At 42.6% G+C, this 24,406-nt stretch overlaps 1 protein-coding gene and 1 non-coding gene across 2 annotated transcripts in view; both read left to right on the top strand.

Moving 5' to 3' along the window:
- The window catches only part of chrd (chordin), a 69,524-nt gene that overhangs the window by 24,824 nt on the left and 20,294 nt on the right, over window positions 1-24,406 (top strand). The window contains exons 2-14 of the mRNA XM_070884060.1: window positions 11,819-11,923; window positions 12,255-12,358; window positions 13,715-13,860; window positions 13,970-14,106; window positions 14,202-14,316; window positions 19,327-19,423; window positions 20,166-20,307; window positions 20,416-20,556; window positions 20,896-20,978; window positions 21,456-21,603; window positions 23,408-23,514; window positions 24,026-24,142; window positions 24,236-24,392. Of these exons, the coding sequence (XP_070740161.1) occupies window positions 11,819-11,923; window positions 12,255-12,358; window positions 13,715-13,860; window positions 13,970-14,106; window positions 14,202-14,316; window positions 19,327-19,423; window positions 20,166-20,307; window positions 20,416-20,556; window positions 20,896-20,978; window positions 21,456-21,603; window positions 23,408-23,514; window positions 24,026-24,142; window positions 24,236-24,392 (1,599 nt within the window). The remainder of the gene's footprint in view (window positions 1-11,818; window positions 11,924-12,254; window positions 12,359-13,714; window positions 13,861-13,969; window positions 14,107-14,201; window positions 14,317-19,326; window positions 19,424-20,165; window positions 20,308-20,415; window positions 20,557-20,895; window positions 20,979-21,455; window positions 21,604-23,407; window positions 23,515-24,025; window positions 24,143-24,235; window positions 24,393-24,406) is intronic.
- LOC139266501 (U1 spliceosomal RNA) lies at window positions 14,642-14,803 on the top strand. The gene has a single exon (XR_011593744.1). It is a non-coding gene; the product is annotated as a U1 spliceosomal RNA (small nuclear RNA).

Genomic DNA, 24,406 nt, shown 5'->3' with positions numbered 1-24,406 from the left:
GATCAGCCATGATCTTATTGAATGGCGGAGCAGACTCGAGAGGCTAAATGGCCTACTTCTGCTCCTATTTCTTATGTTCTTATGTTCTTATAAAGGAAGGTGAGGATTATTGGATACAGCAGGTAAGTGTCTTTCCACGTACCTGCTGAATCCAGCATCACTGCCTCACCCACCCCTGCAATCAGACAACCCCTGACCCTTCCGATTTCCCCTCCGACCTCCCCGCCGAGGCCTTTGGCCTCCCCGCTGTGGCTTCTGATCTCCCCCCACGTGGCCTCAGATCCAGCCTCTGACGTCCCCCCTCCGGCCTCCCATCACCATCATGATCTTCTGACCTCCTCCCTCCAGCTCCTGATTGGCTTCAAGTCACCATCTTCCAGCCCTAATGCTCCTCTGCCCCGATCCTCCTGCAGCCTCCAACCACCCCCCCCCCCCCAACCCCCACCCCGCCGATCCTTCTCTGGCCCCGATGCTCCTCAGGCCCTGATTCACCACCCCCCCCAATCCTCCTCTGGGCCCGATTCACCCCCCTCCCCCACCCCCCAATCCTCCTCAGGCCCCAATTCACCACTGCCCCCCCCGTGCCCCCATCCTCCTCAGGCCCCAATTCACCCCCCCGCCAATCCTCCTCTGGCCCCGATTCACCCCTCTCCCCCATCCCCTCAATCCTCCTCAGGCCCCAAGTCACCACCGCCCCCCGCGCCCCAATCCTCCTCAGGCCCCGATTCACGACCACCCCCCCAATCCTCCCCTAGCCCCGATTTGCCCCTCCCTATTCTCCTCTCCACGATTAAACCCCCTTGATCCTCCTCCGTCCTCACTTCACCCTTCCCCACAATACCTCCCACCCTCCTCTCTGCAGCCAAGTGCCGCAGGCCTACCCGCCCTACAACCAGCCAGCCTCCCCACCTGGCTGGCTGCGGGCGGGAAACAGGGCTTTGAAATGTTAACCAGGCCCTGCCGTTAAATTCGGCAGGGCCTGTGGGAAACCCCTTCTCCCAGATTTCCTGACTGCATTCTAGTACCCCCTGCTCCTTACCCACCTCCAGACTAAAATTCTGGCCAGTGATTCTCAGGAAGTGTTCAACAGGAGCATATTAAATTGCATTAACAGCTTGAGGCTGATCTATTCATTCTATATGAAAAGTGACAGAGCTGGCATAATGGTGAAAAACAAAAATCACAGAACAAAGAAGTAATGGATAGAACCCTTTAATTCCAAAAAACAGAAATATTTTCCTTAGTTAAAGAAAAGTCTGATTATCGAGTGAATGTTAACTAAAGTTGCATTCATAACCAGCATTAGCACTAAATACTTGAATGTCAACAATAAATATTGGGTAAATTACTTATTCCCTTTAAACTGCTGAATTAAACTAAATATTGGCCTAATATGTCATTCATTATAAAATAAAGTATAATAGATCAATTAAGCTGCACATTTTGCATTGATTTCAGCTTTGCAGGGAATACTGGCTGGCCTCCCACATTCTACCCTACGTAAATTTGAGGTGATCCAAAACTCGGCTGCCTGATTCCTAACTTGCACCAAGTTCTGCTCACCCATCACCCCTGTGCTTGCCGACCTACATTGGCTTCCGGTTAAGCAACGTCTCGTTTTCAAAATTCTCATCCTTATTTTCAAATCCCTCCATGGCCTCAGCCCTCCCAATCTCTGTAATCTCCTCCAGCCCCACAACCCCCTGAGATGTCTGCGCTCCTCTAATTTTGCTCTCTTGAGCATCCCTGATTATAATCGCTCAACCCTTGGTGGCCATGCCTTCTGTTGCCTAGCCCCAAGCTCTGGAACTTTCTGCCTAAACCTCTCTGCCTCTCTACCTTTCTTTCCTCCTTAAGGACGCTCCTTAAAACCTACCTCTTTGACCAAGCATTTGGTCACCTGCGCTAATTTCTACTTACTCGGCTCGGTGTCAATTTTTTTAATCTCATATAACTTCTGTGTAGCACCTTGAGATGTTTTGCTACATTAAAGGCACTATATAAAAACAATTGTTGTTATTATTTTGTAAATCAGATACACCGCAAAGTTAAAACCATTTTGCATCAACACAAATTGTGTCATATAACTGGAGAGTGACATTCCTGGGATCATCTACCAGCAAAATAGTCTGTAATAACCTTGAGGAAATAGTTTGACATCCCTTCAGTTTTGCACCAGCCATGAAATAATCATCATCATCATAGGCAGTCCCTCGGAATTGAGGAAGACTTGCTTCCACTCCTAACGCGAGTCCTTTGGTGGCTGAACAGTCCAATGCAAGAGCCACAGACCCTGTCACAGGTGGGACAGACATTCGCCGGGAGAAAGGGGGATGGGACTGATTTACCGCACGCTCCTTCCGTTGTATGCGCCTGATCTCTTCACGCTCACGCCGCTGAGATTCGAAGAGCTCAACGCCCTCCCGGATGCACTTTCTCCACCTAGGGCGGTCTTCGGCCAGGGACTCCCAGGTGTCAGTGGTGATGTCGCACTTTACTAGGGAGGTTTTGAGGGTGTCCTTGTAATGTTTCTGCTGCCCATATTTGGCTCGTTTGCCGTGAAGGAGCTCCGCATGGAGCAATTGCTTAGGGAGTCTCGTGTCTGGCATGCGAACGATGTGGCCTGCCCAGTGAAGCTGATCGAGTGTGGTCAGTGCTTCAATGCTGGGAATGTTACCCTGGGCAAGGACACTGATGTTGATGCGCCTGTCCTCCCAGGGGATTTGCAGGATCTTGCAGAGACATCGTTGGTGATATATCTCCAGCAACTTGAGATGTCTTCTGTACATCGTCCATGAAATAATTGCAACTAGTGAAAAGCAAACTTTTTAAATTTCCCTGACAATCCAATGGATCCATGTCAATACTGAGTAATGGTGCCCTTCACTGTACAATATCAGTGGGCAATGTTATTTTTCCGCACATAATGCTGAATTTTCCACCATTTTACTGCCCAGTTTTGAGTGTTTTCTAGGTAGCTGGAAGAGGAAAATGGGTCAGTGACGTATTCAGCATTAGCGGCTGGCTGCAAAAAGGCAACTTTCCTAACAACTTTAAATTATTAAAAGTTTTCTTCTATGTCAGCATAGCTCAATAATAGCATTCTCATCTCTGAATAAGAAGGTTGTAGGTCCCCTGGCTGGAGAATATAGAACTAGGGGTCATAGTCCCAGGATAAGGGGTCGACCAATTAGGACTGAGATGAGAACAAATTTTTTCACGCATTGTCTTATGAAGAAAGGTTGAGCAGTTTGGGCCTATACTCATTGGAGTTTAGAAGTCTGAGAGGTGACCTTATTGAAACGTATAAGTTTCTGAGGGGGCTTGACAGTGTAGATGCAGAGAGGATGTTTCCCCTCATGGGGTTTCTAGAACTAGGGGGCATAGTTTCAGAATAAAGAGTCGCCCATTTAAAACGGGAATGAGAAGGAATTTCTACTCTCAGAGGGTCGTGAATCTGTGGAATTCTCTACCCCAGAGAGCTGTGGAGGCTGGGTCATTGAATATATTGAATATAGATAGATTTTTGAACGATAAGGGAGTCAAGGGTTATGGGGACCAGGCAGGGAAGTAGAGTTGAGGCCAGGATCAGATCAGCCACGATCTTATTGAATGGTGGAGCAGGCTCAAGGGGCCGAATGGCCGACTCCTGTTCCTATTTCTATGTTCTTATGTAAGCGGTTATGAATCTTTGGAATTCTCTATCCCAGAGGGTTGTGGATGCTCAGTCGTTGAACATATTCAAGACTGAGATTGGTAGATTTTTGGGCTCTAACGGAATCAGGGATATGGGGATAGGGTGGGAATTTTGAGTTGATGTAGATCAGCCATGCTCTTATTGAATGGCGGAGCAGGGGCGAGGGGCCTACTCCTGCTCCTATTTCTCATGTTCTTATGTTCAAAGGCCCACTCCAGGATTAACCACCAGGAGGTTGAATTTCTGCAGGGAATCCCTGATCTCGTGCCATAACTTATATGGAAGATCAATGGAAACCCCAGAAAAATGACATTTCTACTGATCTTCTGCTGACTTTATGTTGGATGATTGGACCCCCCCCCCCCCATCATGGAAATTCCAGACGCTTATCAAGGCAATACTTCTGTGCACTGCTTGATTGTTGCATTGCTGGCAGTGCTGTCTTTCCCATGAGATGATAAACCAGATCCTGTCTCCTGTTCAGGTGAATGTAAAGGATTCCAGGGCACTTTTGAAGAAGCAGAATTCTCTCAGTGTCCTGATCAACATTCATCCATCAACCGACATCATAAAGAAACAGATTCACTGCTCATTTATCTCATTGCTGGGTACAAATTGGCTGCTGTGTTTGCCTACAGAACAGTGACTGCATTTCAAAATAAATCATTGGCTATGAAGGGCAATTGAGATATTCTGAGAATGTGAAAGGTTCTATATAATCACAAGTTACTTCTTTCTAATTACTGGGAGTATCTTTTTAAATCAAAATTTTGCTGCTAGTTTCAGCATTGTTCCTTGTGCGCTGGGCCTTCCTTTTTTGTATCTTGCGTCTTCCCCTCACTATTTGTGCTGTTCAGATGAAGACGAGGATGAGTAGGAAGAACTGAGGGAGGCCATGCTGCTCAGGCATTACAAGAGTCGTTTGGCACCCACCTGCAGATACCCAGCATTTACAAAGCAAAATGCTCCCATCTGAACAGCGAGTAATGCTTAAGCAGGATATGCTGCACTTTTGAAGCTGTGCAGGAGTTGTATTAACAAATTGTAGGTGCTTTCCGGTCCGTTGACCTAAATTTTGTACGGTGCTTCCTGTGGGACATTTGGAGAATGTTGCAGCAGCTGAACAACGGGAGAAGTAAGCCAGATGATCAATAGTCTGAATAAGTTTTTGGATACTCTTTTTCAAATACATTTTCTATTTCCTTTCACCTGTTTTTACATTAGATCTTCGTTTTTTTTATTCGTTCATGGGATGTGGGTGTTGCTAACAATGCCAGCATTTATTGCCCATCCCTAATTGCCACCTTCTTGAATCGCTGCAGTCCATGTGGTGAAGGTACTCCCACAGTAGCAGTTTGGTACAACTGAATGGCTTGCAAGGCCATTTCAGAGTCAACCACATTGTTGTGGGTCTGGAGTCACATTATAAGCCAGACCAGGTAAGGATAGCAAATTTCCTTCTCTAAAGGACATTATGGGAGATTATGCACCAGATGGGTTTTTTATGACAATCTGGTAGTTTCATGGTCACCATTATTGAGAATTTACTAGATTACTAGTCCCGTAACATAACCACTATGCTACTGTTCCCGGTGTTGTGTCCATCACTTCTAGTTGGAAAGGGGAACACATAATAACCAATAAAGGCTTTGGGTCTAATGGAAGTGTTTAATCAGAACGTGATTACATTGACCATTTGTTGAATGTCCCTTTGAATGTGGATTTGACTAACTCCAATGTGATTTCCCCTCCCCCGTCCCGAGCTAGGATGCGCACCAAACCACAAATTATTCCTAATTACAATCAATAAACACCTCGTTATCCTGAAGGAAAGTGTTGGAAGTGTCGGCATCGCCCGTACACACAAAGAAGGGCAGCTGTAGGAAATTAATTTTGGAGATGTGCAATTGGCGGCTGTATGTCAGCGATTCACACGTTTTACTCATACGAGTCGCTTTTAGCATTTGCAAATTAATAATAAACATCTATTAGTAGAACATATTTGCTTTTGAACAAGTTTTACATTTAATTTGCAAGTTTAAGCCGAGTCTATCCTGTTCCACTTTGCAAGCAGCAAACTACAAAACAGGAATGATCTCGGACATTAAATGTTACTGTTCATCACTTTTTAAAAATGAAGCTGTAAAATACAAATTTGTTTTAAGGGTTGCTAATAGTTTGGGACTCATTCGATCGTGTGCCAATCTTTGCCGAATTAACAGATAAATTATTGTAACAAATTCAAAAATAAAGAGAGAAAATAACATAACAAAAAGCGTACACAGACATACCAAATAAGTGTTGTCAAACTGCATCGCGACATATTACAAATAATATTAATAATTAAAATATTTGTAGTTTAAAAAAGACAATCCTGCATTTCTCTGAAGATTCCGTTCAAGGCTTTCGGCCGGTCTTTTGCAATGTAGCCTTAAAATATTAGGTGTATTCGTCCCATTTGTCGATTTTACATTGATTATTTAAACTGGAATGTGACAATAAAATAACTCCAAAGTGTCATGCTTATATCAAAAGAGTGCAGGAAAGCGGCTGTAACAGTCTGGGTTCCAATAGTTTTAAGCGGGACAACTGCTTGTTTTCACACAACCAGTAAAGGATAATCATGCAGTTCTTCAATGTTTCCATTAACTGGATTTCTTTAACATCGTTATCTTTATCATTTCACAAACCTGCACACGAGGTTTGTGAGGTCGATATTGACCTTATAGTTGCTGCAAATGATGTTCAAGATATGAGCACAGTATGGAGCCTGTTTTGCTAATCACTCATCTCTGCTCATTTATTTTTCGAACTGCCCTATGAATTTTAAAACATCTCGCTCAGAGTTAATGTAAGATGTGATGTCGACTTACTTTCCATGTTGGCGCTGAACTGCTTACCCACAGATCTCCGGCAATTACAGAAAGTGCGATATTTTTGTATTGGATGCACAGTTTGTAAACAGTTATTTAAGTACAGACCTTTTTAAAATGTATAGGGGCAAAATGAACAGAACAAAATGTGCCGTCTAAGCCTGCAATATGTTATGGGAAGGTCGCGGGGATGAAAATAAACACATTCAATAAATAATCAAATCCACAATAGCCATTCCTTGTAACAGTCTCAGTTCGTTTTTACAAGTAACAATTACTGCTTCTTACAGATCAGTGATGATATATCAGCCCCGCAATCGGAATCTGGTTCTTAATAACTTTTGTCTAATCTTTTGCGTCTGACAGGATTTCACTGCACGTTATCTAGATGTTATTTCCTCTTTCCTCGTGTGGAAGGGAACAGTGATCGATAGCCTTAAGGGACTGAACTGAATAATTGTATTTTTTAAAGTATTCTAAGCTCTTGGGTTGACCCACATGCGCTTCTAACAGACTTTGTGTTGTAATGGAGGCATTTGGTAATGTATTTATAGACACTCGCTTTGGTGGACACGTTATCACTTGATGTTTGAAAGGTTTCAAGCTGGTTTGTATTCTGCATTTATCTCAAGCCAGCAACTGAGCTCCCATAACGTCTGTATATTGAAAGCAGGCTCGATGTGCTAACAGCTAATAGACTGAGAAAATGTAACATCTGTTTTCTCTTCGTGACCTTATAGGTCGAACATGTTTGAGTACATTTTGTAAAACAATGTGAGAGTTGAATCGCACTCAGAAATTCGCCCTATTATTTATTAACAGGCTCTTACAGACAGCTCTGGAGCATCGGAACTGAATTTCAAAGAGCACTCGTCGGATTTGTCATCGTGCCTTCTTGGACTGGGCCGGTCTCAAACAAAGGAGACCTCTCTTTCTAATTCAGCATGAAAGATAAAGGCAAGTTGTACGGTTGTCAGGACGGGATGAATTCCTGCCACTGTACTGTGAAGTTCTGGAACAAATATTTGTCGCCACGCTCTGTCTACTTGTGTGGCGCTGCTGTGTGTCCCACATCTGGGGCTCACAGCTGGCCGCAAACATCCCCGAACCCCGAGAAAGACTCTCATTCACACCTCCGCACATTCACAGTCAGCCCTCCCCTGGCATTTTGTGCGCGGAGTCGAACGTGTGTAACTAAACAGGATGTTAAAAAACAACACTTCGACAGTGGACAAAAAATCGTTAGACAACAGAAATAACACCGACCGGGCTCCTTCTGTGTTGTAACCATTCTATCAATTCAAACTTTGAATGAAACCTCTCGGTTCTGCTACTGCTTTAAGTCCACACACTGTGCCTGCGAATAGCTCACTTACTGGGCGCAAAGTGAGAGCTGCACATGGCCACCTGTACTGTTCGATTTATCAGTTCAGGTGGCGGTTTCCGCACAATCTTTCTGCGGCAATGTCCCTATCCTTCACTTCGGCTGCTGTGAACGAGTCTCATGTAATTATCAAATAGTGATCTGTATTTCGGATTAGAATTTAAAATATTGGCGGGAATCACCGAATAACGGATAGATTTTCGGAGGCAGATGTTTTAGTGTGGAGAACACGTCAACTGCCTGATTCGTATTTGGGAACCATCCATCACACAGGAGATGTGACATCCTCACAACCCGGATTTCCCGTCCAATGAACGGTTTCTCCGCGCCCGTTCCGCTAACCATTATTCCCCAGAAATGCTAAATATGCAGGACCTTTACCTGCATACGGCAGTATACTGGAGAGGCGCTCGCTCTGTAATATCCTCCACATTTATCTGTCCCCAAGTTCCCATCTGCATTGACATTACAGCAAGGCCCATAATCATAACCACATGAGGGCCATAGTTGTCGACGTATAGTAAATGGTTGAAATTGCATTTTGGTACACTGTGGCCCATAAAATGACACGATTAACCTAAAACAATTCTACACAATACACCTACCGAACGGCGTACATTTTCTAGCCACACGTTTGGCCAAAGTGTTGCAAGTAGGCAATCGAGACAACATATAAACTGCCTTTACAGACGATATCTTGTGTCGTTGGTGAGTTACAGGGAATTAGATTGAGTCAGTCAAAGGTGATATTTGAAGATAGTGTGCCCGGTATACAGAACCTGCCGGGTTACTGTGACATTGAAAATTACATCCCTGGTAAATGGAAACATCGACAATGCTCTTGGAAGTAAGCATTAATGTATTGGTTTAGAAGAGGTTCTTCTCCCCAAATATTATTGCCCCTCAGATTCTCAAATTGATTTAGTCATTGAGGAACCTGGGTGAAGGGTCAAGGCCATAGTGCAGGGCTAGCCACTGGTTGAACAGCTTAGGAGAAACATCACGAGAGAGGGCTACAGAGAGTAACACGGGTCTGGCAGCTAAATCAGTAAAAAGGTGCCGTTAGGCCACGGGTGCTGATCAAAGACTGTGCGCTCAGGTGGGATGGACCGACGTCCTGCCATCTCTCTGCGCAGGTGAATTTATTGTGCTGTGAAGTTGTTTCTAGCTTCCTGACCATGTGCGTGTAATTGATGTCTGGACATTGGCTGGTACAGCCAACTTCTCAAGATGTGATGCAGATTGGAGTGGGTAATAGTAACAACTCGCAGTAAAAATACTGGACTTGGGCGGGGGTGGGGGGGATCACCACTCCCATGTAATTGCCTTTGATTCGACCTCTCCAATCTATGGACTCCAGCTGACAACAGAAGGGAGACTTCATCCCTCAAGCTGTAATGGGCTCCCGGGCCAGCCCCCCCGAAGGGACTCTCGAGTTAACGACTTGCCTTCTATGCCAAGCAAAAGTGCGTTGGGAAGAAGTGGAAGTGAGTTCAGACTACTTAACCTGGCAGAGGAAAATTGTCCGGAGAGGGGGACACAATCTTCCTTTAAAGAATTAACTGACTGAATAAAGTTATGACTGGCTCTGATCAGAAGCATGAATGGAAACGGACACGTGATCACGCAGGTCTCCAAAAAGGTGGTTTGTTGAGGGCAAATGTCAAGCCTTATGATGGATTCTTATTTATGATTCAACTATTTATAACATTCAGAGATTAAACAAGTCTAGCCCTTGTCATACTGGGCTGACATATGAAGAAAGACTGGATCGACTAGGCTTATATTCACTGGAATTTAGAAGAATGAGAGGGGATCTCATAGAAACATACAAAATTCTGACGGGATTGGACAGGTTAGATGCAGGAAGAATGTTCCTGATGTTGGGGAAGTCCAGAACCAGGGGTCACAGTCTAAGTGTAAGGGGTAAGCCATTTAGGACTGAAATGAGGAGAAACTTCTTCACTCAGAGCATTGTGAACCTGTGGAAATTGTTGAGGCCAGTTTGTTAGATATATTCAAAAGGGAGTTAGATGTGGCCCTTACGGCTAAAGGGATCAAGGGGTATGGAGAGAAAGCAGGAATAGGGTAGTAAAGTTGCAAAAATGATCAGCCATGATCTTATTGAATGGTGGTGCAGGCTCGAAAGGCCGAATGGCCTACTCCTACACCTAATTTCTATGTTTCTATGAGCTGGACTATCTGTTGCCCTCTAATTCCACGTTTTCAGAGTGCTGGGCATCAGTGAGCAAAGATGGGATAAGACAAAGATTAGAATTCTGCTCGGGTATTTTGGAGTGAAAACATGACGTTTAAATTGAACTAAATCAACATGACTTAAGGAACGCCGAAGTTCATCGATTATATAAAAGGTTCCCTGAGACAAATGACAAAGGGTAATAAAAAATAATGTATATGCTTGAATTATAGCCGGCAGTCCTCCGTTAAACGTATAATATATCCAGTTAGTTGTTTGATTTTGGGGGGTCATTTACCTCATATTATTCTTAGGATTTTTTTGTGATGTCAATCAATGTATTTCATATCGTAATGAAGTTCTGCTGACTGACAATTCGTTTAAATGTATAAAATGTGATTATTTGTAACTATCTGAGCGGACAGTTTCTGAAGGCGGAATTGTTACTTTGCCAAAGATGCTTGGAACATTGGATTGAGGAAAAAACCTCGCGCAATGTGACCCCTCAGAGTCCAGGCCATCTCATCCCGCTGCACCCAGGTATTGTCTTGGCTTCAGCTCTCGTTCACAAGAATTTCTCATTGGAAATATTTGTCCATGCAAATGATATTTGTCCCAATCTAGAATATTTAATATCTAAATATCTCCCACATGGCTCCCGTACAAATTTGAGCAGGCGAAATAAAATTGGGTTAATCTTCAGTGAACGGGAGGGACTGCTCTTAAAATGAAAGAATCTGTGATTTCCTTTAAGTTCTGTGGGAATGAAACCTCCAACAGCGTCGGCACAACACGGCTTAATTTAAGCTCAAGCCAAGTAAATAGGAACACGAAAATAGACCTGAACTCAAATTTCTGCCATTGTACACTTTGAATAACCTGTATCATAATATACCCAATGGGCCATCCTCTGAGGTGGAGTCTAAAATTCGGATCTAAAATGTATAGGGACATGTAATCAGCGCAGAATGGTTGCCTGTACTTAAATGACTAAACTGCCTACCTTCCCACGAGTACCAATTCTTCCTGTTTCGCATCAGCTACATGGAAAAAGCTACATGGAAAAAGAGCAGACACCCTGTGCAGTAACACAATCAAACACAATGTACTTTGCAACTTTCTGGACTTGATTTCACAGACAATTTACAGTGTTCACCCAGTCTTGCTCCGGTTTAGACAAATGCAAACACCGCCTAGGGCTTTGTAAAAGTGTATTTCACTGCTCAATTGATTCAATCTCACAGTGAGAGTTCTCAGTTTTAAAATACACACTTGGTTCTCGACTCCCAGTCGACCCACGTCTGTTTTTCATTGTTTTAACACTTTCCTAGTGAGTTTGAAGAGGGTCTCACGCTGTGTCTGCTAATCATCTTTCTATGAGTCGATTTGAATATTCCAGTGATTAAGGCTTTGTTGACTTTGATGCATGTTCAGGGCTTTGTTCAGAGAATATAAAAACAGAGGGTCCGTGCACAAGGCAGGATTGCAAGGGTAGGATTTCTTGTAGCCACAACAAACTGACGCAGCTTTCGAGAACTTCTCAAGGCCTCTCAACTGGCTGTTGTTAGTTGGAAGGAACTGTTGCCCAGTGAGAAAGTGAATTGTCACTTCGTTGGATACAGTGGACACAATGAAAACAGTTTATCTAGTTTCTGTGTTACATCTAGTTTTTATTTTTAAGTTGATGTCTGCAGCAGCCAGTTACCGACCGAAGATTCCTTCTTTACCCATTCAAGCAGAAGAAGACATCATCCATTCTAAAGGAGCCGCAGGTAATTCTCCTCGACTGAAATAGTTTCTTACCTGCCCATCTTTCATGGCACTTCGAGGGTGGGCAGAGAAAATAACTAATCAGATTTTGTTTTCCGAATTATCGTTCTATTCTCTCCATGAACTATCCCCCATACTCCAACATCAAATGTAATCCTGGAGCTAATTTAAAAAAGCATTTTCACCTTTTCTTCTTTGGCAAATCTCTCTGAATTCGGACTAATAATGGTTACATTTGCATTAAAAGGAAAGAGGAGTCATTCTGGTTATTTGTGGGACGTATTTCGGTTGGTGGAAGGCCGGGATTACAGATGCTCTTGTGTCTCTTTGTAGGCTGCTCTTTCGGTGGGAAACAGTACGCGCTCGAGGATACCTGGCATCCAGACTTGGGACAGCCCTTCGGAGTCATGCACTGTGTCATTTGCCATTGTGAACCGGTATGTTTATCCTGACCCCTGTCTATTTAAAGAATATAAATTAATGCCATTGTGTTTGTATTTTTGTTTTAGTTTCTTTGAAGAAAAATGCATCCTTTGAGTTTATATAACCAGTGCGATCCTTTACTGCGTGTTGTGCCAACTGGAAATTCAGTCCACGTATTTTATTGTCTTTAGATAACATGTTGGGGTCTTCATCAGAGTATTCACATCATGATATCTCCTTTACACTATTCATTCTAGGGAGCTGTCACTACATTGAGTTGTGGTTCTCCTTTATCATATTTATCATATAGGGCCTACTTTATTGCTGCAGAGTCTCCTTTACAGTATTCATAAGTATTTTATGGTATTCCTGTACTGAAATTTCCTTCACAGTGTTCATGTTGTGAGATTTTCTTCACAGTTATGATATGAGATCTCCATTACAGTATTCAGAGATTCCCTTCACGGTATTCATTCTGGGGGGTCCAGAGTCTGCTTCACGGCATTCCTGGTATGGGGTCCGCTTCGAAAAAAAGTCAAGTGTCTGGATTGAGTTTTCTGTGAATCAACAGAAGAAAGTGTATATAATGGGTCTGAACGTTCCTTTGTCATTCTATTTTATCAGGTCCAACTGTAGCATTTTACAGTAGGTCGTTTCTATAATTATTATGCGACACAAGCGTTGGTATTTTGAAGGCTGTGAATTGAGTTCCGTAGTCAGAGGGTTAACCCACGATCCACAGTCATGCCCATGTCCCCGCCTAGGCCGCGAATTAACAAGACCTAATTTTCCAGTACATTTGACATAAACCAATCTGACTCAACGACCCTTCAGACCAGTCTTGCAAATTATCCACAAACAATTACACAATGTATTATTTCCTCATTAGCAAGAGATTATGCGCTGTGTGGAGAGCAGTATACATTTCAGTTTTTAGGAAGACGCCCACCTCTCCAATTTCCACTCACTTCGCTAATTAGGTGCCGTCTGATTGCATTTTTCTGCCAAGATAAGTGTGTATTTGATAAACGAACGTGTTACTGTAATGCTGCTAATCAGAGCTGATATTTACGTGTTGGGTAAGTCTTGTCAGCTTGAATTATAGAACAGGAAAACAAAATAATTATTACATATAGTAACATTGACAAGGAAGGTTAATTTCTCTTTTTGAACATGAGGGGGAAAGCTATAGTTGTCCAGTGGGATCTCGCCAGTGGATACGGCACTATCAGTAGATATTGGAAGTGTTTTATTTCAGTATTTGTCGTAGATTTATCTAAGGCTTTTGATGCTACTTTATGTTGTGTACATTTCTAATCTGCTTTCAAACATGAAATATGAGATTTAAAAAAAATCTTCGCCCTTTACAGCAACGAAATCGAAGAGGTAAAGTTAATGGCAAAGTAAGCTGCAGGAATATTAAACACGACTGCCCCGAGCCCTCCTGCCGTGCCCCCATCTTACTGCCCGGCCACTGCTGCAAAACCTGCCCGAAAGGTGAGGATAATTCGCTATGGTGATCAATTTACAACTACCCGACTCTTGACACAAGATTACACAAACGCCCTAAGTTTGCAGGCCGGTCTAACAGAGCGTCCTTTCTAACTTGCAGAGAGCGCCAGCAGCTCAGAGAAGAAGCCCCAGCACATATTCGATGGATTTGAATATTTTCCTCTTGAAAAAGAGGACGATCTGCAGAAAAGTCATAACGATCGCTCTTACATCAGCTCTGAGGACATTTCAATGGACGACAGCAGGACAGGTATTAACGTTCACATTTAGACGGCAGCACTTGTGTGCAATAATGGCACGGTGTTTGTGGCGGACGATTCACCAGGCTTTGTGCTTTCTGTGTAGATTTCGTAGCCTTGCTCACGGAGACATCTACACAATCGTCAGCATCCAAAGGAGTAGCCAAAGCCCGATTTACTCTGGTCCGATCCAACCTCATATTCGCCATTCACTATGAAAGGTATTGTAAATGGGGGCGAGGCGGGAAGAGGGAAAGGGGATATTGTGGAAACTAAAGAGGCCAGCTACCATACAATTGTCCTCCAGTAGCCAGCCTCACACAACAGATGTGATGTAACTCCGCAGGGTACCAAAGTTAATGCAACATGTGCCTAGGCTGTACTTGGACCGATCCAGGTACTTAAAAAAAACTAGCAGGGTATCTTAATGTTAGGAATAAATTGAGGCTCCCCCTCTTTCCCCGTCTCATAATATTAAAACGGAACTGCCGAGGGAGCTGAACCTGGGTACTTGTGCAAACATGCATGTGCCGAGCTCCTTCTGGCTTACTTACCTGGCAGGGGAGTAACCATGATCAGGGAGGTGGTTCTCCCAGGACGAGGTTAGCCCATTGCACTTGGGGTGTGCTGACTCCTGTGATGTCCCCAAATGCGAGATACTCGACTGCAAAATTTGTGTGTATGTGTATTAGGCCGTGAACTTCCGTTTGTGGGCTGCAGATAGCGCCATGCAGATATCAGTCTCAGACCAGAAAACTAAAGAACACAAGGTAACTGTATGGTGCAATGGGTCAGCACATAGCTCTTTCACTTCCCATAACCAACTGAACATCGGGAAGACTGAGGCCATCCCCCCGCCAATAGGTTCTGCTCCCTTTCCACCGACTCCAACCCCTCCCTAGCCAACTGCTCAGACTCAACTAAACCATGGAAAACCTTTCCGTTCTGTTCATTTCAGAGCTGACGAAAACCAGCAACTTGTGCATCACCAAGACTGCTAACTTCCACCTCAGGACCTCTGGGGCCAGGGAAGGCTGTGCAAACGGGATGGTCTTAATTGGAGAGGAGATTTTGTGCTCAATCAGTGGGCAAATAAGGCATTAGAAAAGAAATAAACTAGTTGGGAGTGAGGGAGAAAAATCATCATAGTGCCAAAAAATGTGAGGAAAAGACCAGGACCACATGTAGGCAGGGTGGAGACAGTAACCCAAATAAACGTTTAGTAATCAAATGCACATAGCGTAAGAAATTAAGCAAGTGAGTTTGACAGACAAATTAAATTTAAAATGTATGAAGACTACCCTTTAAATTAAACTTAAGGGTATGGTGTAATAGCCATTACAGAGATCTAGCGATAAGCAGGGCATGATTAGGAGCTAAATATTTCAGGCTATATGATATTTAAAAAGGCCAAGAAAATTGGAAAAGGAGGGGGACCAGCAATATTGATAAAGTACACAGTTGCAGCAGCAGAAAGAAGGGATTTCAGTAAGGGGGATTTAATTTTCACACAAACTGGGAGAGGCAGAGTAACTCAAGTAGTAAAGGCAATGAATTTATAGATTGTATTCAGGACAGCTTTCTAGGTCAATCTGTTAAAACTGAGAAGGGAACAGATCATACTAGATTTAGTGATGAGTAACAAAGCAAATTAGTTAACAATCTGACCATAATGGCCACCATAATATGTTTGAATTTGATATTAGGGTTGAGAGAGAGAAGGGAGAATTACAAACCAAGGTTTTATACTTAAGTAACTTCAAAGGGATGAGAAATGAATTGACCACAGTAAATTGTGCTGAACTGTTCATGGGTGACCTACAGACAAGCAGTGAGAAGTGTTCAAATAAATATTTTGTACGATACAAAACCATGGCATACCCTTAAAAGGCAAAGATTTCACTTGTATAGTTAAGCAACCATGATCAACAAATGAGGTAACAGACTGTAAAAAGAAAAGATTTACACAAATGCAAGGAACAGTGGAAGAGCTAAAAAATGAACAAAAGGATACAAATAAAGTAATTAGAGGTGTAAAAAGGAATATGAAAAAAATTGCCAGCCAATATAAAAACAAAAATATTATGAATATATTAATAAAAAGAGAGTAGTAAAGGGGATGTGGCCCCAATAAAGACAGATACAGCTAAAATTATAATGAACAATAAGGAAATAGCAGACTTACTAAATTAATACTTTGTATCCGCAATCACAGTAGAGGAAGAGGACAAAATAAATCAATGGGAGGACCTTAGCGGATTTAATATAAATTTTTAAATGGTAATGGAGAAAATAAGGTGCCTTAAGTTAGAGAAATCGACACGATCCAAAGGTTTCCACCCCAGGGTATTAAAAGAAATAGATGAGGAAGCTGCAGATGGAGATCAATGTGGGGAAGTGTGAGGTTTTCTATTCTGGATCTGTGAAAGGCAAATCAAAATATTTTTTTATTGGGGAGAAATTGAAGATGTGCAGGAGCAAGGGGATGTAGGTGTCTATGTACACAAATCATTAAAAACTAGTGTAGAAAAATGACAAAACAGACTAATAGAATGTCAGCATTTATCTTAAGGGGTTTGGAATAAAAAGTGAATGATTCTTCAGTTAATCCAAGCTTTGGTTAGATCTCATCTGGAGTATTGCATTCGGTTCTGGGCACTGCAAATCAGGAAAGCTATATCTTGGAGGGGGTACAGCATATATTCATCAGAATGATACCAAAGGCTTGCATTTATATAGCATCTTTCACAACTTCAGGACACCCCAAAGTGCATTACAGCAATGAAGTGATTTTTGAAGTATAGACACTGTTGTAACAAAGGGTTAAATTCTGAGAACAGAGCCTTCAGCTGCCTTGGCTCCTTTCTCTGGCATTTCCTCTGTAAACCCCGTCACCCTTCTATGACTCTCTCTGCTTGCAAATACCTTCTCAAACCCCTTTTTTAACAAAGCTTGTGGTCACCTCTCCACTCAATACCAAGGCTCAGAGTCTGCTCCTATATTCCTTTGTTCCCCCTCATGTAAAGCACTGTTTGAAGTTCTCAATGTTAAAGCTGCTATATAAATACAAGTTCTAGTAACCCAGTTTGAGGCAGATTAGCTAAAGCCTCATCTCTATGCTGGCAGTAAGGGTTCTATGTGAAATAGGTTTCAGCAGCCTTAAACCAGTTCCATATGGAACAAAACTGACCAGAATTTAGCAAAAAAAATGGCAATCTCATAAGTGCGAGATTTAAATAATGGTTAGTGCCACAGTTCTTTTATGATTTCACTCCTATCTGTCCTCATAGAGTCACTACATCTCATTCAAATTGTTTCTCTTTCTGTGCCCATACAGCCATCTTTTGTATGCTCCAGGGACCCATCCTTGGTCCTGTCCAGTATCATTTACCCCACAGTGACACCACGCACAACCACAAGCTCAGTTTCCACAAGTATGCTGATGATAGTCAACTCCACCCACTCCTTGTGTCACTGGCTCTAAGGTTATCACCATAATTGTTAATTGCCTGCCTGACATTAATTCCTGGGTGAGTCAAATGACAAGAACTTAGCTTTTCACCCCACATCCAGTCCATCATTAAGCATTCATTCACCTCCAGAACTCTGTTTTCTTATGTGCCTTACTTTTTCCTCTGCTGCCAAAACTTCAGGATTTATTTGTCAAGAGCTCTCTTCACTGACCTCCTCAACTCCACTTTTCACAAGGACTTCTGGCGATCCAGATCGCCACAATTCCTGCTTGCTTTGCACTGAGTCCCCCACATCTATCATCCCTCTTCTTGCCAAGTTCCATTGACTCCCTGCGCTCCATCAAATTGACTTCAATACCTTTGTTCTAATTTTCAAATCGCCCCACAGCCTTGCTCCCCAGCTATCCTCTCCAGCCATATGTGCCTGTCCAAATCCCACAACTATTTCAGTTGAGACCATGAATCAAGTGCCCCCTGATTAAAGGGGGGGGGGGGGCACTCAAACCGACAAACTTAAACAAATTAAACTTTAGACATTAGTGGATCAAATTAAAATTTGATTGCCGGGGATGATGATGCACTCCAGTCCCTCCGGTGCCCACCTCTCACGGAAGGCCACGAGCATACCTATGGACACCGCGTGCTCCATCTCCAGGGACACCCTGGCTCGGATGTAACCGTGGAAGAGAGACAGGCAATCAGGCTGAACAATCCCCTCAACTGCCCGCTGCCTGGACCGTTTGTTGGCCTCTTTGGCCATGTCCCAAATCCCACAACCATAGAAGTTTACACACAGAAGGAGGCCATTTGGCCCATCATGTCTGTGTTGGCTCTTTGGTGAGTAATCCAAAACTAATCTCACTGCTCTGCTCCCTCCCCATAGCCCTGCATCTTATGCTGCTTCAAATATTTATCCAATTTCCCCTTAAAATTATGACATTTTCTGCGTCAAAACATTCTATGCTCCATCAAGTCTCGGTTGTAAAGAAATATCTCCTAACCTCTCTTCATTATCCAATCGGAGGAAAGCAGTCTTTCTCTATTTGTCCTATCAAAATCCTACATTCACTGCCTCTGGAGCTAAAGTGCTTCCAGTTGCAAAGGCTGTTTGCTTGCATTTTATTCTGGCTGCTGCCAGCCAGAACTCTCAGCTGGTCTATATAGGCCGATGATGTGATGATCCACACGGGGGGAAAGTCCACACAGAAAATGATGAAGTGGGAAATGTGAATTTGTAGCAGATCTGCATGCACAGATTTTGCATTTGTTAGAATTTTATAAATTGGATGAAATAGGGAGAAAGTAAATGGGATACTATACAAACAGGGTATTGAGGATTTTTGAGTTTGTTTGCAGTAATGTGCACGTTTTACATTTGCTTTCTGGTTAATAAAATTGACTTCTCAGTAAGTGCTTCAGCACATGCCTGCCTTGCAGACATTTTAAAAAGCGTAATCTCATGTATTGGGTCCCTCAAGCAATGTCAGAAGTTCAGTCACAACCCCTGATACATATCCATGTTTAAAAAGGACAAAAAGTTCCAAAAAAAGTTATGTTTGATGTTCCAGAGATGGATACAAATTTGTATTTCATTAATATCTAAAAGTTTGGCTCAGTATCTCATACTAAAAACAAAGCAGTAGGGATTAGGGAAAACAGGTCAATATGATGGTGTTGTTAACTAATGGATAGAAACTTGGTTGTTGGGGAAATCCTCCCCATTAATCTGAAAATGATCTGTTGTTCTCTGTCCTGTAGACTCAGCCGTCCTATCAGAGTAAGCTTTCGGGACCATGATGGTACTGTTTTATTTGAACATCCAGTTCACAAGACATCTTCACCTCAAAACAATCTGGTAAGCCACATGTTATCTTTCACCCATTACCGCATTGATACTTTGGGCCAGAGTTTGGTCAAACCTAAATTCCATCCACGTACCGTTGAAAGGACCGCTAAGATCCTGATGGTACTTTGGGCAGAAGTTTGGTGAAAAAATGTGGAAAAAAATCGCCCGGCAGGAAAAATGGGCCTTTCATGACGATTCTGGGTGGCAGCGGGCGGTATATCACATTCTGGGCGGCAAATGCGATCCTCGGCAAAGTAACACCAAGGATAGAGTCAAGCCCAGGGAGAGGGAATGGTAAAAATAATTTTTTTTCACCAAATGGAAAAAAAACTTTTCCAAATCCTTCAGAGGACCCTATCCACCAAAATTGCTGTAAAAGAAATGAATTTAAAAAGTGCGCTAACCTTTCCCTGCAGGTCTCCATACTTACCGTTCAGGTAAGACCTGCCTCCACACGGCGGTCTCTTCTGCTGCTGGAGCGGAGAACCGCCCGGACCAATCTGGGGAGTGAGCGGGTGGGAGGACTTTTGTCGGTGTTGCACGCCGGCGCATGCCAGCGGACTCTCCCCAGCGGTCTTCTCTCCCCGCTGGCGTGAGGACCTCACCAAACTCACTCGGAGGGGAGAGCGCCCAGAAAACATGGAGGGCGCCGAGAAAACGCGGCGGCGGTCAGCGGTAAGTCGACCAAATTCGGGCCCTATATGTTCTGATGTGCACTGATGTTGACTTGGGCATCTGGCTTCATTTGTAGATCTGTGGCATGTGGAGGAATGTGCATAAACCTTACATCAAACTCCTCAAGTCTGATCAGCTCCACGTTGCTCTGATGACACAGCCCCGGCCAGATGCTGGCATCCAGGGCAAGATCGTCAAACACAGGGCACTCTTCGCTGGTTAGTGTATAACACTCAAAAAAAACTCAAAAACTCTTTCATGTACTTAACCAAACTATGGGCAAGTCTGAGGGACCTGGTGTGCTGAACATGTTTCTATTTCCACAGAAACATTCAGTTCTGTTCTGACCTCGACTGACCTTGATCGCTCAGGACTGGGTGGTATTGCCATGCTGACACTCAGCGATGTTGAGAATAACTTGCACTTCATCATTATGTTTGAGGGTTTGCTGAAGAAGAGTGAAAAAGGTAAAACAATTTACCAAACTGTTGGGTTATTTATTGAATTTAAATACTCGTTCAAAAAGACTAACAGGGGGCTTTATAAAACTCCATCATAATACAATTCTACATCATAGCCTCCTAGGTATAATGTACAGGTGATATCTGGCAACACAATTGCAGTTTTTGAAGACAGTGATGTTCTACACATTAAGAACTCTATTTAGGTTTTGATAATTATGTTTTATTTACTAGTTTTCCATGTTGTGGCTTTGGCCAATAGATAAAGTGTAATGCAAGCGCCCCCTTTATCGCCACATAACCTTGTGGTGCATTGCCTGCTCAGAGTTCTGTTGTTCGTTGCAGATCACAGCCTGGTCCCAGTGCGAGTGCAGTTACTGTACAGGAACCGACCACTGAGAGAAGTCAGAGCCAACATAACTACCCATGTAAGACCTTGTTTTCCCAAATTTTACAGTGCGGCAAGTTGTACAGTTAGAACTAAACACGCAAGGCTTGGGCTCAAGAGTGGGTTAAACCACGAATTATAAATGCCTTGCCTGAACCGTAATACACTTGCGAAGCTTTACACTGAATTTGCAATCTCATTGGAGCTTTTGAACACATCACCAAATTGATTTTAATGACTGTTCTCACTTTTGTGATCATAATCTTAACTCTGTAACCCTAAAATCTACCCTGAGGTTGAACTTGGTTCTAGTATTGCACTGCACAAGTAGAATCCTAACTTTGATAACAAATATAAGGTAATTTTTAGTATGAATTTTTATCTGACAAGATATTTAAAACTTTCGCTGCTTTACTGATACTTAGGAATTTGATTCATTTTACGAGCAAAGACCTAACACACAATGATGTTATTAGCTTATATGAAGCTGGGAAAAATATATTTTATTTTTTGCCAGGACTCTGATTTTGCTGAAGTGCTGACTGATCTCAGTAACAAGGAGATGTTCTTGCTTTCACGTGGCGAGTTAGAAATTGCCCTAGAGACTGAGGGCAGAAATCCAGATCGTATTTCAGGATTCATCACAGGCAAGAAAACATGTGATAGTAAGTGGAAAATCTAGTTAACTGGAAACTACTTTAATACATGAGAGTTTGGGGTGAATTTCCGCAGGGAGTGTCCCGTTAGTCCACTGTAACTTAGGCGGAAGAGCAATGGAAACCCCGGTAAAATGGTGCAAATGCCATTTACTCTGCTCGGCCAGAGTTTCTGAGGCTCTTCAGTTGAAGTTACAGCAGCCGAGTGAAAAAATTCCCTTCATCTTAGACTACTATTTAAGCTACAAGTGTAAAAGGGGTTTGAAGCAATTTCACTTTGCACTAATGTCAAATGTTGTGGTATAAAGTTGGAGTCAGAGCTGATACAAATATTTGAAAGGAAGGGTGAGAAAAGACCTTCAGGCCCATCAAGCTTATTCAATCCAGTAGGTATTGTAACCTTGTGCACCAGCCACCACCTCCCAAGCAATGCTGTCTCCTGGGAGAGAGACAAAAACCTACGGCTAATTTGAGAAAATGCCGAGAAATTGTGCTCCAACTTCCTAAGGCAATCAAGTAAAGTCCAGGAGACCTCGATTGGCCAGGACACATCACAATGTAAACTAATTACTTACATCCTATCATTTGCAATGTCCTCTTCTTTCAGGAACTTCTCAAGTTCCTTTTCAAAGAACTGTAGCAATTGCATATTCACCATATTCTGCAGAAATGTGTTCCAGAGGGCTGGAAAAGGAAATCATGCCTGGCATCTAACCTAACTCTTTGTCTCTTTAATAGGCATGACCTCATCCTACCATCCTTATCCATGTCAAATAATGTTCCTACTGGACTGAACCAATCCCATCAATAAACCTCAATCAAAAAAACCACAGTCTGAACCTTTCTAGAGTAAATAACCATAACTCTCAGAGCCTATCCTTATAATGAAGATTTCATATCATTCTTGTCATCCTCCTCTGTTCACTCTCTAGATCTTCACTTTCATATGTGAGGATTCTGCAATGGAGGGAATCTTGCATGACTTCTCACTGGAACCAGGTCGGGTCCTGATTCTGGATTGGCACTATAATAATAGTTGCTTTAATATTGCATTTGGTGAGATACTAGGGTTAGCAGTTCCTGATGCATCTGTTTCACAAGCTGGCATTAACTTCAGAATGTACCTGCTGGATTTGCCTACCAGATGACCCAATAAAAAGAAAAGTATTGCACCAATGCTTCAATGTAAATGCATCCTTAAAGAAAAGAAGTAGAAAGAAAGACTTGGATTTATATAGCGCCTTTCACGATCATCAGACATCTCAAAGCATTTACAGCCAATGAAGTACTTTTGGAGTGTAGTCACTGTTGTAATGTAAAGTAAAGTAGTGTGCCCATCACTAAGAAAAAACCTGCATTTATATAGTGCCTTTCACATCCTAATGCGTTTCATCACTAATGAATTACTTTTAAAATGTAGTCACTGTTGTTTTGTGGGCAAACAAACTGGCAATTCATGCAAAAGTGACTATTGAGTTTGAATCCTAGCTTTAATTGCCATTCAAAATCTTACTTCTTTAATCTGGGAAAGTTTGTCGAGTATTTGGCCATATTGCTCCATCAGAACCAAACGCTTTGGGAATGGGGTGAGGGTTGGCAGAAGAGCAAAAATTGGGAAAACCAGCCCTCCCTCACAGATGTGTGTCAACTATTGGTTAATACTTGAGTAACATTAATGTTCATATTCTTCTTGACTCAGATTATCCCACTGTTTTTTTTAACAATTCTCTACTGCAGAACTGTTGTATATAATCCAACTTTGTTGAATACATTAAATCTGATTTAAACAGCTCATTTTCCTTCTCTCAATTAGCTATTCAGAGTGTGCTATCAGGTGGAAACGCTCTTACACCAACCAAAACTGGTGCTGTTGGCTCAGCAAAATTTATTTTGCATGATAATGGCACCCTAGAATTCCAGGTAAAATTTTACATTTTGTTCCAGTTTATTGTGTAAGAAACTGCACAAGGAACCATTTAAAAACAGTTTATCTAATGACATGGATTCTTCCTTCAATATATTTTCTGCATTGTCTGTCTAACTCTTTGTATTCATCAATATGTGCGCGCACTAGGTCCGTGCAGCAGAGCTAGTCTCCAGTCGTCTTGGTTAATCCTTGCCACTGGACCAAGACCTAGCTCTGTCAAGCCCGTGTGGTGGCTGGTGTGCAATGGCCACCACACATTGAAAAATCCACGCACAGGCATCTTCTACCGTGCAAGATGTTGTTCGGGATCTGGAATATTAGGTCCTTGATTGAAACACCTGTGAACTCATCCCTTTTTGGCGTGGAAGCAAGTTTTCCTCGCTTCGAGGGGCTGTCTATGATAATGGCTTTGAAATATAATTGCAGAGGACTCTAAATATTTGATTATAGTCAATTGCAAACATTACTGGGAAATAATCACGGCAAATGGTTATTTTGCTCCAGGTACAAGTAGCCGGCACAGCCAGTGAAGTCATCGGACTCACAATTGAAACGAAACCTCGGCGCAGGAACAGACGTAATATTTTGCACGACATAACTGCTGATTACAGGAATAATTTTGTAAGTACTAGCATCTCTTCTGACAAGAAAGTACACAGCCATTGATAAACAATTATTTGTGTTTTAAATTCTAACTCTCTTTTGTAATTTTAGGCAATTGGAATTAGCGATAGGCTAAATGCCAGAGATGTTCATATGCTGCTACAGAATGAGCTTTTTATCAATATTGCAACAAAGGATTATGAAGAGGGAGAGTTAAGAGGACAAATCAGTTCTTTACTCTATAGTGGTCTTCAAGCAAGATACTATGGTAAGGAAAATGGA

Source organism: Pristiophorus japonicus, chromosome 6 (assembly GCF_044704955.1).
Source record: "Pristiophorus japonicus isolate sPriJap1 chromosome 6, sPriJap1.hap1, whole genome shotgun sequence".
Lineage (NCBI taxonomy): Eukaryota > Metazoa > Chordata > Chondrichthyes > Pristiophoridae > Pristiophorus > Pristiophorus japonicus.
Note: the sequence above shows the minus strand (reverse complement) of the source record. Positions and strands in the feature narration are given on the sequence as shown.